Source organism: Simochromis diagramma, unplaced genomic scaffold (assembly GCF_900408965.1).
Source record: "Simochromis diagramma unplaced genomic scaffold, fSimDia1.1 OVJJ01000753.1, whole genome shotgun sequence".
Taxonomy (NCBI): Eukaryota; Metazoa; Chordata; class Actinopteri; order Cichliformes; family Cichlidae; genus Simochromis; species Simochromis diagramma.
This window is the reverse complement of record NW_024387523.1, coordinates 21,211,570-21,226,006: the sequence shown is the minus strand read 5'-3', so window position 1 is coordinate 21,226,006 and position 14,437 is coordinate 21,211,570. Positions and strand designations below refer to the sequence as shown.

The 14,437-nt window shown below is 38.9% G+C and overlaps 1 protein-coding gene across 4 annotated transcripts in view; it reads left to right on the top strand.

Moving 5' to 3' along the window:
• Nucleotides 1-14,437, top strand: part of khdrbs3 (KH domain containing, RNA binding, signal transduction associated 3) — a 191,241-nt gene that overhangs the window by 116,899 nt on the left and 59,905 nt on the right. For all 4 annotated transcript variants that reach the window (XM_040021132.1, XM_040021131.1, XM_040021130.1 and 1 more), the window contains one exon: nt 7,806-7,922. In XM_040021132.1, the coding sequence (XP_039877066.1) occupies nt 7,806-7,922 (117 nt within the window). The remainder of the gene's footprint in view (nt 1-7,805; nt 7,923-14,437) is intronic.

The window sequence follows — 14,437 nt, the reverse complement described above, 5'->3', positions numbered from 1 at the left end:
TGACAACCTGTGATTAAATACATCAGGTTGTTTTTTTGGTGATTACAGACAGCAGCAGCACAATCCTCTCACACAGTCTAATGACATGAAGCGGCTACAGAAGCCCGGGCAGGTTTTCATAAGTCATATAATCCTTCCTGATAACGGAAGCATTAGCCAAACCCCAAAGCATCAATCACACTGGAAGTCAGACAGATTTTGATATCTGATAAACAGCAGGGATTACAGCTATTTGCTCAGTATAGACTTATATATGTGGAGTACGGTCCATATGAGGAGATGTGTGCAGATGTACCGACTGCCTCATGATGTGTTCAAATAACGGGATTAAGACTTCTCTGTGACATTTACTGGCTTTAATCAAACCGGTACAAAGCAAATCTGCATGATCCCTGTTTAAACAGCCACAAACTTAAAATAGCTCCAAACACATGCCATTACATCATGTCACTATATTATCTGTAACATTAGTGTAACATGACTGGATTAAGCTGCTACATAGCCATGGGGCAAAAATGAGCTGCTCTGCTCCTCTTTAAAGATCTCGTCCTGCCACACTTTTACATTAAAACAGGTTTACTGTGGGGTTATATGATGAAGGCAACACAATTTAGGAATGTGCATGCACCACTTGAGCACAGCTGGCTTTAAATTAGCTTTAAGAAACATAAGCATTGCTTGTCAATATTGAACACATCATGGCAGAAGCTTTTTGCTTTTGCTTTTTGGAAAACCCAGAATGCACCATGAAAATGATTTCATCTGAAAGCTTTCAGAGACCATACATGCAAAACTGTTTACTGGTATTATAATATCTCTACTGGCAAGTGAAATATTGTTTGCCCATTTTTTATCCTTGAGACCTATTAGAATAGCTTTATTAGCATGTTAATTTTATTAGCACTTACAAATTATTCCTCTTTATATTTTTCATCTTGGTGCAACACTTTAGTTCATTCACTGTCTAATACAAGCTGCTTTAGCTCAAGGGCCACCCTCCTGCTAACTCATTACTTCTTCTTCTACTTCTTCTGAAGTGAGGGGTTTCTGACATTGTTAAGGTCAGATTATAGGAAAAAAACGTCTACGTAGGCATCAGATTATATATATATTAGGGGTGCAACGATACACAAAATTCACGGTTCGGTTCGGTTCGATACTTTGGTGTCATGGTTCGATATTTTTTCGATACAAAAAAAATGTTCATGCCTTTTTAATTTGTCATTTATTAAAATTATAAATATATATTTTAACTCAAAAGTACAGTTTTTAAATTTAACCCTAACCCTTGTGCGTGTTTTTTATTTTGACAGCGAATGCGCACCTGCGGACCACTTATGTGCAGCCCTGGTTATTTAGCTCGTCATATTGCAGCCACAGAAATTCTTTTGTCCATGAAACCATAAAGCTGCACTTTCTTTTTGCCTTATAGTCTGATTTGTCATAACTTCTCCGTTTTGTGGTAAGCTTTTCTTTGGCTGTCACTTCTTCACCCTGACCTGTCTTATTTGGCTCAGCAGAACTAAAATATATATGCTGCTGGTTTTACACACGCACTCACATAAGCTCAGCGATTCTCTGCGCGATCAACCTCTCACATGTTTAAGCTTGCTGCTGGAGATTTCACTTGTCATGTTTGTATAGTAAGCTAACGATTAATAAGACGATGTCAGAGGAATTGGTGCACAAATTATCATCACTCACAGATCAGTGCTGTCGCTCTCTATACACAGTTCGCGCGATTGCAAAGTGAAAGCAAAAAAACAAGCGCAAATTCAAACGCGATTTCAATATGTCACATATGTGACATATTGAAATCGCGTTTGAATTTGCCACTGTCAATATATATTGACAGTGGCTCACCGATGCCAATGACATAATTACCCAGCTACATTTCTGAAAGAATGCAAAAGCATTGACATATATTTTTCCTTCCTACAATAGCCCGACGGGCAGGGAAGAGATAGATTTTGGTAGCCCGACTGGAAAAAATCGCTAGCCCCGGGACGTCGGGCTAGCGATATTGCGAGCCCTGTATCTGATTGAGGAATCACTCATCTTTGGAAAAGAGAGTTTATTACAGAGAAATGTCTCTTTCCAAAATAAAAGCTATACTATCCGCTTCTTCTGGGCTATATTCTCAGCAGCATAAGGAGAATCATGTGCTAACAGCTGTCTAAATGACTCGGCTAAAGTTAGTAGCATGCTTGTTGTTTTTGTCTTTGCACTAGGATGATGTCGGCGTAAATGTGCAGTCATATTCGTTGTGTTCCCACTAGTGCTTTCAGGTTAATCTCGTTGAAATGACCTTGACGCCACAACACGGCAAATCTCCGTTAACGAGCTACCGCCGATCGCCCCGTGCATGGGGCTAGACGGCCAACACGTTAACGAGCTAACTGCGCTAACACACTAGTTCCCACCCATGTAATTGAGCATTGCATGGCACATCTAACATACTGTTTTACTTTAGTCCATGACTCGCTTACCTTCAGGGTCATACATCACATGAAAACCAAAATAATTCCAAACGCCAGATCTGAATGAGAGTGGGGGAGGTCCATGTTGCAAGGAGAGCTTAACTTCTGTCTTGCTAGCTTGCCCTGCTCTCTTCCTTCTGACTATGCTGTCTGTGTTGAGCGCTCAGTGGATCTGCGCTCGACAGTGCAGCCTAGGCGGAGTAGTCGAACGCAGATTCACTGAGCACTCAACACAGACAGCATCGTCAGAAGGAAAGTTGATAAAATAAATTACAAATGTTGTATTGTTCGATACATATGCGTACCGAACCGAAAGCACTGTATCGAACGGTTCAATATCGATACGAATATCGTTGCACCCCTAATAGATATATATGAACTCATCATTAAGGATAGAGAGGAGGTCACAAAACCCTCCAAACTCCCCAAAATGTCCAGAGAATAAATGAGGTGATATGTGTCAGTATTCTTCTGATTTCCCTCTATGGCCTAACTTAGTTAGCTGGTTAGCTTGAGTACCAAACACTACTTCTTGACTCCTTCAGTGATACGTATAACCATGGCTTTATTAGCTGGAGTGCTACATTTTTATTTATCAGTTTTTTAAAGAATAGTATATAAATGTAAAAAGACTTGGACCATCATTCATTTCTTTTATATTTTACTGAAAAACGGGAAATAGGTGCAACAATTTTTTGAAACACTGTAAACATAAATACAATTACAGCTTAGAAGGCAATTAACAGAGTTTGTGCAATTCTTACAAGTATGTTAGAATATATAGTAAATATTTGATATAATGTTGAGGTCCACTGAGATTTGCACTCTATAATTTCTCATATTTAGCTACCCAACTTGAGTTCCTTTTGAAGCTAACTACATGATGTGTTTTAGTGGTACTGTATATATTATATCATAAAAAATGACCAAAGTGAAGTGTTACCACAGAACCTAGAAAGCTTTGCCAATTCGCCCCCTTGGTAATCCACACCTTATGCTTTTAGCTGTGTCAGTGTTAATCTTCAATACCCATGCTTGGCCTCAAATTTGACCAATTATTTTTGGAAACTAAATGCTTTGGCATTTAAAGCCATTTTTATATAAATGCCTGAGGCCCTAAATATCTTTTCCCCCATCACTGTCTGCCATTTCTAACCCTTTCTGCAGCTCCTTCATCAAACTATGGCTCTTCACTCATAGAAAGAGCAACAAAACCCTCCAAAAAACAGAGAATATTGTTTCCTCTAAAATGATGATCAAAATAACTATTTCAGAAATTGATTTTCTGCTGATGAGCCTCGTATATTCTGTTTTTGTGCTTTTTTTGTTTGTTGCAACAAAAAGATCCAATGCAGTGATTGGATACAAAATGCAACGTTAATTTGTCTAATTAGTGTAATGTGGTCTTGAAGAGGATGCTGGTGGGGGGATTTCTTCAGGTGTAGACTGTGTGGTTAGCACAGACTAATGAGACAGTGTGTAGGATCTGAATTCAAACGAAGAGCACCCTGACACGTTTCTCTTTGAGTAGATTCTGTCTCTCTTTAAACTGTCCTCTGTAGAAAACACTGTATCTAAATGAAGAAGGGCATTTGTCCTCTCAGCTCAGCAGAAAGCCAGCTTCTCTGTAATTGTGTCCCTTATTCCACTGAGCCTCAATTGCTCTGCCAGCAGAGTAAATTTATGTCTGCATTCATTTCTGTTTCACAGCCCGTCTGATTTTCTCTCCCTGTAAATTAGCTTCTTTTTGCTTTCTGCCTGATGCCCATGTATGCACATTTGATAGGGCTTCTACGCTACACTTGTACACGGTATACACAGCAATGCTTTGTTCCTGATCAGAAAATACTCTTTTCTGCTTGTTCAAGTGTTTTTACCCATCGGTGGGTACACACAGTTGGTAGCCAGAGGACTGAGATATCTACACAAACATCCCGGATGTCGTGTCCGATACACAACCTGTCAGAAGGAAGGAAAGGGTGCATAAAAGCTTTGGTAATGCGCAAAGATGTCAACTGTGTGATCTGGCTCTGCAAATCATTGTTCAGGAGACGGCACAGCTCAATGATCAAAGCTCCATCCAGGTGGAAATGATGGATGCTCAGGACATCGGTTAAACTCAGCACATTTACAACATTTCCTGACACCCTCTGTTTGCCCTGGTGCCGCTGTCTGCTTTCATCATCCTTTTGTAAACTCGATTCCTTTCGAGGGGGCGCGCGCTTTGTTTGCGTAGATAATTTTGAATTGAATATTCTTCACCTGACAATTCATTTTGTCAGAGTTTTTGTGATGATTGATGCTTGTAGAATAGAATAGAATAATCCTTTAATTGTCCCACAAGGGGAAATTTGGGTGTAACAGCAGCAAGAAAGACACATATACAAACAAACAGTACAGAAGACACAGAACAGAAACATACACAATTTTTACATATTTACATGAAGGACAATGGTAGTTGGAATTCTTAGTGGTTCTTACTTTTCACGTGACTCTTATGTTCCCCCTTCTGTGTGTATAACTGTTGTTTGAGTATATTCTTGGTTTACCTTCTGCTTTGCTTTGAAGTTCAGTTCCTCATGTCCCTGTGGTTTTTACTTTCCTCTTTTATTGTTTTACAGTACCAGTGCCTCATTATCACGCTCATTGGCATTGAAATTAATGCTCAGTGGTGTGGCCAAAAATGAGTACTCGTGTATTTTTGAAGTATTTGGTCACCCGTTAGACGAAAGCAGAATCACTCTCATTTCTTAAAAACCTCCATTGAACAGTCACCGCTCCTCTCTCAGTCACAAATTTCTGAGCATCTCTTCTCCTCATCCTCCGTCTGTCTTTACGCTTCTTGAATCTAGCAACAGAGTCCTCACCAGCTGTTAACAGACTTTTATGCTACCTAGGTAGCTAAGATTACCCAGAAGCCTGTGCGCCTGCACTATGTAACTATGGCACATCTTAGTGTTAAAAATAGTCTCTGTCACAATTGTCTCAGAGTCGTGATATATTTTAGGAGTTGACTCGTCCCAGGCTTGGCCATTGAGGGATGTTATTTACTTTAAGTGTACAATCACATCCAGGCACAGGACTCGGTGTAATTACAAAAGCTGGAGGAACACACTGTATCTGAAAGCGGCTGGATTTCAGCCTGGCCGGGATAAAAACCCAGCAGTCAGTTACTGCATTAGAGCGAATCACTAAAGCTTGCCTCTCAAATCCTTCACCCAGGAATTGGCAGGAGCTTCCTAATAAGCACTCGCTTTCAGAACAAAAGGCAGGAGAGATATAGGTGAGGTGTAGAACAAAACTGGCTGTTTTTTTTAACCTCCTGCTCGCTAATTGATGACCTAGATAGTGGAAGGAGACAGCTGTATAACTCACTGTTAAAGGGAAAACATAGGGAGGAGGAGGAATGCATCGTTCCCCTTTTGTCTCTCTGACCATCTTCAGCTGCTGGTGAAATTGTGATGAGGTTCTCTGACTTTGATAGGTGTCTGTGCACAACACTGGAGATGGCAATGTGTAGCATTTGTGTTTTTACGCTTGAAAAGCAGTGACCTTGTGAAGTGATGTAGCTGCAGAAGCCTTCAATGGCCCAGAAATGCTACACGGAAACATTTATATTCAAATATACCAATCTTTGAGAGAATGTCATCAACTGACAAGGTAAAGCTCATGAGGAGATGTTCTTATGCCTTCATCACCTGCAAAATTAACAATAAATAAAACTGGCTGCCCAAGTTTGTTAATAAAAACTGCACTTAGGATAGAGAGTCATTTCTTCCTTTATATGCTGCCTGTTGGGTTTTTTGGCTAGCTCATTCACATCAAAATCATCTCTCCCAATAAAATGTATCTATTGTATCTATGTATTTCAGGGTTTTTTTTTTCTTTTGCTGTTATTCTATTTTATGTTGAGGGAAAGTTCTTCATGTGGTTGTCTGTTTTTGTTCTTCCCTTGTTGTTTGGAGTTCACCCATGCCTTAGTGTCCCTGTCTCTGGTGTGTGTCTTATATTCCCCCTCAGTCTTTTCTTTGGTACATTGCACTCAGTATTTCCTGCTTTCTTGTCCTACTGGCTTTCTGCATTGGTTGTTAGAAGTTGTTTTTGGTTTTTGTTAAATAGACAATTTCAGTGTTCAGTTCAAGATTCAAGCTCGCTTTTTTCCAACCTGGCAGTCTGCGTTGTGTTGAATATTGGTAACAAATCGTAATGTAACATAACATAATATAACATCACTTTGAAATAAGGTTATTGTAGTTAACTGAACTAAGAAGCTAAGAAATAAAACCTGAAAAACAGTTTTAGTCACTGAAAAATATGAAGTTGTTTCGAGTTGTTTCAACTAGAGAATGAAACAAAAACTAAAAGAAACTAAAAGAAAAGTATGTACTTAGAAACAATTTGTGTTGTATTATTGTACTTAAATCTCACAGATGTTCCCCATTTTATATTAAAAAAAACCCAAAAGCTGAGACTGAAACAAAAACTAAAGTAAAACGATCTGTTCTAGTCACAAGGAGATGCTACTACTGAGCCTGTGTAAACCAGTGTGTCTCTGGTTTTGGGGAAAATGGTCAAGAATCATATCTGAAAGATGACAATGAAAGTTTGCAGAAATCAACTTTTAAGATGAATAAAAGACAATAATTTTGAAAAGAAAATAATTTCTAAGAGTTTATTTGATAACATGCAACAAGCTTATTGCCCAAAGAGATGTATGTGCTGTATAGAGGTGAGGTTTCCGGTGGGGATGGTGTGGAAATCCTTACTCGGTTTCTTCCACTCCTCTCTTACAGTTTCCTGACTCCAGGTCACCTTTTCCCAGATTTTCACCTTCAGCTTCCAAACCTTGCTGGAGGAGGTCCCGTGTTTTATTTACAGATAAAGAAGTCCTGCATTATTTTCTGGAAGTGTTGATCTTTTTGGCAGTTTAGTAATTATGAGATATGAAACATGTGTATGCCAACTTCATCACTGATATTTTTACCGTGGTGTTTGTGCCACTCCTGAAACCGAACCTTGCAACAGTGCCTTTTGAATGTCATGTGCTATTATTCTTTTTTGAAGACTTTTGGCCGGAGCCACACAGCTTTTTCTTGTGCTATAAAATTACAGCCCATGAAAAGGTGACCCTGTGAACCTCAGATAAGACATCTCAGAAATGCTTCCTCAGTGATTTTATCAAAATATGAAAGAGGAAAACCACTGATAAGTTTTCATTAGCTTCAATCTGTGGTTGAACCACATGCGACTGACATAAAAGTCTTTGCTCTTTATCTCAAACACACAGATTCTGACTGATCCGTGCTCTCTTGCTCTCTGTTGCAGTTTAACTTTGTTGGCAAACTCCTCGGGCCACGCGGGAACTCGTTAAAGAGACTACAGGAGGACACTCTCACAAAGATGTCAATTCTCGGTAAAGGATCCATGAGAGACAAAGAGAAGGTAACCCTCCAGTCGGTTATTTCATTTTTATTCGTGCTTGCCTTGCTCCTTTTGCTCTCTTTCACCTCCAACCCATTTTAACTTGCTCTGCTGTTACTCTTAAAAAAGATTTGAAGTGAACAGGATATAACCTTAGAGTTAAGCAATGCTTCCCATAGAAAAGGGGGAATGTGAGGAGCCCATCTTTTTCATTTCATAAAATCCAGATTTTCTGAGCAAATAATGAACTGACATGAAACAACTTTGTCTTATTGTCTCAGCTTTGCTCAACTTTTTTTTTGGCCTCCCAAAGACATTGTAAGCTTTTTGTATGCACACCCACTTAGATTATTAAAATCAGTGGCACTGAAATTTCCAAAATATCTTTCAGCTTATCAGAGCCAAGGCGAAGGATTGTGGATTTAGACAAGTCAAGAATAATTTAATCATTTCTAAAGAACTGCATGTACCAAGACCAACAGTTCAAATTGTTGTACAAGTTACTGAGGAGTTTAACCACTTGGCTAAGATCTGAAAGCTTTAAAGGTTTAAATGGTGTGAAATAATCCATAAACCGGCAAGGCATAGGCCTGGAACACCTGTGTCACTGTGTACAGTTGAATGAGGTTATCATTGTCATAGACTGAGAAGCTGTTGTCCAAGGAAGAAGCCTCTATGCAAGAGATGTGTAACTGATTACATGGACAAAGAAAAAACCTTCTCGAGGAAAGTTTTTATGGTCAGATGAGGCAAAGATTAAATTGTTTGGCCACAATAACAAGAAGTTATTGTATGAGTAAAGCTGAGGTGATATAAAGCAAACTGCTGCTAGAATTATCCCCTGGGTTTCTGGCTACATTGCATCCGTCACAAGTCAGTTCCCCGTGTTCAGACTACCTCAGAATTCTGATAGTACTGCATATATTTTTTTATGATATAAAGGTGTCATGTTATAATATCAATGATGCATCGACATTATGACTTAGCATTCCACAACAGTAAGACCAGCTCAGACATGTTTGACAGCAAAAGCTTCGTCAGCCTCTGACGATTTAGAAAAAAGGGAGCTACTTCAACAACCTCCAACAAAGCACAATACTTTAAAAAATATATAAAGTATATTTCAATAAACTAAAGTGAGGAAATTGTTCCCACTAAATGTGGAAGCAACAACCAGGCTCTGAACGCACCGGAGGAGGAGATGCTAGCAGCTGGTGGTGTGATCCAAACAAATGACTCCACCGAGCATCGCTGCAGCACTCACTAGTTGCTTTCCGTATGACAGGGAGCGCAAACGATGGAGGGAAATTACTGATGTGGGCTCATGGTGGTAAAAGCAGCTGGATAAAAAGCTCGACCTAAGACACAAAATCCCAGGTGGAAAATATTTTTCAGTTATGTAACAGTATTGTGCAGGTTCCAGAGAATTTGAAGGATACGCAGCTTTAGTTATTGTTATTGTCAAACTAAAGTGGCTAGATATTATTTTCACTTAAAATTCCCATTGAAAACACTACTTTGGCTACTCTTCGGTTTGCATTTGACTGACAATAGGTCACTATTTTGTACTATTGTACTAAAGTGCTGCTTTTACTTGCACCTTGTGGCAACAGATTTACACGTTGAATTAAATAGTGTGTCATTTGAGACAGTAGCTGATTGCAGGGTGGAGAACGCCCTGCCTTTTGTTTGCTCTAATAAATGCTGCTCCTGCAAGCTGCAGTCACCAATAAAACATTCAATATTCTTTTCTGCATCGTCAGAAACATAATTATCACTAACTTCCTTGAAATATTATGATAAAATACGCTGAAATTTGATCGACCTGATAAAAATGACTGAAAATAAGTAGCCTGTGCTTCACAGTGGCACGACAGCAACAGCCATAACTTAGCTATCAGTTTAAAGCTGCAGAATCAGCCTCACAGGTTAGGTTTTATAGTATTTCTACTACATTAACCGTAAGTATGCATGCAAGATGGATAAAGCACCTAATTGCACTGAGAGTTCAAAAGGTGAATGTAGATTTTAGTATAAAGAGCTTTGGGTGGTCAGTAAGAAGTTTTAAGATGCAATTTGCTAAGAGACAATGAATTCAGATATTAGGTTCACCCTGTGTATATTTTTGACCCTGTGCTTATTTTAGAAAATTCAAAAGAAAAAAAATAGTCCATCAAATTCTTTTTTTTTTAAGATCTGTCTTCACATCCATAGTTATGTAACTATACAAATGCAACTGTAAATAGCTGTAAATAATAGGTGGCCATTAATGAGTGCCTATAAAATTAAAACTACGTTTTTGCATAATTGTTAATCCCTTCCACTTATTTAATCTAAATATAAAATATACGTGGTTTACAATCACAGAAAACAAACATAATGAGTTTTTTTTAAGGAGTCAATTAACCCTCTGAGGTCTACGTCATCATCATCAGTAACAATGCTAACCCTAGCTACGCGTTTTTAAGTCAACTAAAAAATTCCTTTTTTTGAAAAAAAAAGTAATTATTGATGGTTGTCAGTAAAGAATTAGTATGGGGTGACTGATCAGTAATGAAACCTTTATTTTAAAATGACAGTAAGATTGAATAATAATAACAAAAGCACAGTGTGGTATATACAGTTTTATATGTGCAGGTGAGAATAGAATTGCTGTTGTCCCATATCAGCTGCAATAATTATCTAATATCATTCACATCACACTTACTAAGGCTTTCAAATAGAATCACAGGGAGTGTTTTTAATAAAAGAAGTTTTTCCTTTTTCATTTTCTTTTCGTTCTAAATTGGAAGACGCTGATCTGAAAATGTGTAAGTGTGTTTGTCTCAGATCACCCCCCGTATCTACAATCTCTGCTTGATTGACAGCTCTCAGGTCACCTAGGCTCCATTGGAGAAATGCAAAAACAACTATGTCTGGAAAACAAATTTCAAAAGTTTATGGAAATGGGAATGATCCTGGGGATCACCAAATACGCCTGACATCTTTCAAAGCATACTTCGTCTCTCTCGTAGCGTGTAAAACACATGCAGTCAAATCAGCACGCACACAGGAAAAAACACTCTATCTGGATTTATGGGTTTGTTTTCATAGAAATTTTGAGTCTTTGTGAAGATTCGAACCAAACTTCATGGGAAGAAAAAAGATTTTGTGAAGAGGGTATAGCTTGAAATTTCAAACACAATCCAGTTTAATGACTTCTATCATCCCCGATCATGTCCACACATAAAGAGAGGATATAAATGGCTCTAACAGAAGATCCTTAGCAGCCGGATTGATTGCACACAGGAGTGTTTAACTGGGAATAAATCGACTTCTCTTGGCTTGTCTGTGTCTCCTCTCCCCCTCTGTTTGTCAGAGGTGATTTGTTGATGGCGATGACTCTTGCTATCATACAGCACATTCTTTTTGATTACTGTGATCAATAGTCTTTGATGGTACACTCCTCTTGAGTAGGTGGGAGAAAAGATCTGTTATGGCGATATGCTGACCTCGGCAGCCCTCACCTGTCTACGTAGAACCGCTGTGGGATTTATTCCTGACAGCTTTCTGTCAGGGACGCTCCTCAAGCTAGTGCTTCCTCTCTTTTTTTAGGTGAGGGATATACCGTTGCTGCAAAACGAATACTTCATGTTGAGCTGGTTGCTGACTCTCTGTTTTCAGCTTCACGGTGTGTGTCATTGTAGTTTTGTGCCCTTGCGCGGGTCAGGGTGCCGGGCTACTGCAGAGCAAAAAGAGAGACCCCCGAAGGCTTTTTCTAGACAAGTGAAAACAAAGCTGTCTTATCTGTACAGACACGCCGAGTGAAGAACCGCTTCCTTTAAGGACACATTTCTATTTATAATGATAAAATGCATACTGCACCATACCTCTGGGTTACATATGACTGACGGGAAAGGTGATAATATACCGTTTTCACCCCATGGAAATGTAATTGTAGACTTGCTTCTTGGGGGGTGAAACTAGACAATGCTTAGTTCATTTGCTTTTAAGCTCTTACATGTGGCAGAGACACTGCAAGAACTGCTATAACTACACAAATGTTTGCTGCAGATCCTTGATGTGCTCACAAGAATGTGAGTCCCGAGAAGCTGGAAGGAGCCAGAGCAGCCGGGAGTCACCGCTCCTGCTTACAGCAGTTCAGTTGTCTTGCTGCTGTCAGAGCAGGATGATGTAAAGTCATCTGTGTTTCCCACCCTCTTCTCATTAACACCGTGATTAACTCATCCATTTTCCTCCCTGGGAACTGTGCTCACTCTTTAATTTTCCTAAAAGATAAAACAGTCACAATTCCTTTGTTTCACTTTTAGTAAGCTCTGCATCAGGATTAATAAGCAAGCTGTTACTCTGCTCCACCACCAACACTACATGGCTAATCATTCCACAATTCATTAACAAGTTAACATGATGAACCACTTAATCATATAAACTCGTAGATTAAATGTGGAAGATAACGTTGAGTTCAACAGCATTTTGCCACAGTTTATTTCTACCTATAGTTGTTTTCATTGATTGATAGTTTTATTTATTTGAAACACACTAAGTAGCACAGTAATTTTAGAGCCTTTTGGTACAGTTTTTTGTGGTGTTGTATTGTCACTGTGGCCTCTCCAGAGTCAGCCAATTCGCTAAGCTTACCTTGTTTTTTGGTTAGACTTGCCAAAGCATTGTGCAGTAGACTCTGTAGATTTACATGATTTATTTTGCTCTGTATTGTACCCTAGTGTTCTAAAAACCCTGCAAGACGCTTTGGGTTAGAGTGCTTAAACTTTTATTTTAAGTGCACAAACACTATATAGCAAAATAAAGCCACGATTTTAACCCTTTAGAGCCGATCGGAGCGGGAACGCTCTGTTTTGCGTAACTATTTTTAAATCCCAGTAGCACTGCAACCACGTAAGCTAGCGCAAAAATTTTTTTTGCATATGAAACCGGAGGAGTTGTACTTACATCTTATGCCATCAGCTTGTCCTAGGTCACGGTTTCCTTCCACATAAAGCTTTGCAAAAACTGCATAAAAAGCGCTTGCAGGAACAAAAACATAATATTCCAGAAACACGCTTTACCGATCCGATCAGCTGTTCATAACACTTCCTACGTTGGAATAGACATCAGCGCGAACTTTTGCATTTCCGCCATTACCTGCCCGAAACCGGAAGTGATGTCATTTTCGCAGAAATGTAGTCTTTTTTGCCATCAGGGCCTCAGGGCCTATACTGCTCTTTTTAAAAGTTATCTTTGACTTTATGACTTTCTGTGTCGTTTCTGGGATGCTTAGGACTCATATTGCACTGCTGGAAATAGTTTATTTTGATGCATATGCTGCTTTTTTGCAAATTTGCAGTATAATATTTATTTTCGTTTTTCCTGCAGTGTATAAAAATTGGTGTATTTCAAAAATAAAACTATGAAGACACTCAAAATAAATTTCCTGTGGTGAGAAACTATTTTGTGCAACTTTTTTGTATTTACAGTTTTGAGGGATAAGCCTCTTAAATTTCTCTAACTACAAATATATGTTAAAAAATCAAAAACGATTTTCAATTTTTTTGTAGTTTATTGCACTTTTTTGCAATTTATGTAATTACTATGCACTTAATGAATACATATTATTAAAATCTGGGCCATAATGGTTGTATTGATGTATAGCAACTTGAAATGCTCCCAAAAATGGCTCCACAACATGTAAAAATATAATATAAGCTCTGGCGGACTTGGTTCTATGGTAGGTCTTAAAGGGTTAAATAAACGTAAGGTCACATATAAAGTCATCCTGTTGTTCACTCACAGAACTGGACTTTTAAACGGGAAATCTAGCTGGCATCTTAACCTCCTAGGACCTGGCGTCCACATATGTGGACATCACATTTTGGGTTGTCTAGACCAAAATACTCAATTTTGCTCTACAAGGGCCTGATATCTACTTACAAGGACATTATACTGCCACTGGTCAATCGAAATTTACAACGAATGTCTTCATATGTGGATCTCATTTCTCTCAGAAACAAAAATCAGGTATAAAACAAACTGGTAATTCTTTGTTTTTACATTCATCAGACCCAAATCAACCCAAATAGTGAAGAGAAATTGAAAATGCATGACATGAAAGAGTTCGGGTCTTAGGAGGTTAAAGTGAATTGAAAAGGTACTTTCAAAAAAAGTAGCTGCAACTCACTCACTTAGAATGCTAATTGGTTCAAGCTAACTCTTGCTCAGCTCGCATGATGTCTGGCAGGATGGACTGTAGCAATCTTGCTCTCATGAGAAACCAGCTGCTTGCAAGGTAAGGCCTCATGCTTTATGCTTGCTCTTTCCTCAGTTCATTTATTCCTTTATTAAAAAAAACAAAACAACAGCAACCAAAAAAAAGTCTGGCTTCAAATAATTTTTAGTGACAACAGCTAGAGCTGGGCGATATATCCATCCATCCATCTTCATCCGCTTTATCCGAGGCCGGGTCGCGGGGGCAGCAGCCTAAGCAAAGAGGCCCAGACCTCCCTCTCCCCAGCCACCTCCTCCAGCTTATCCGGGGGAAT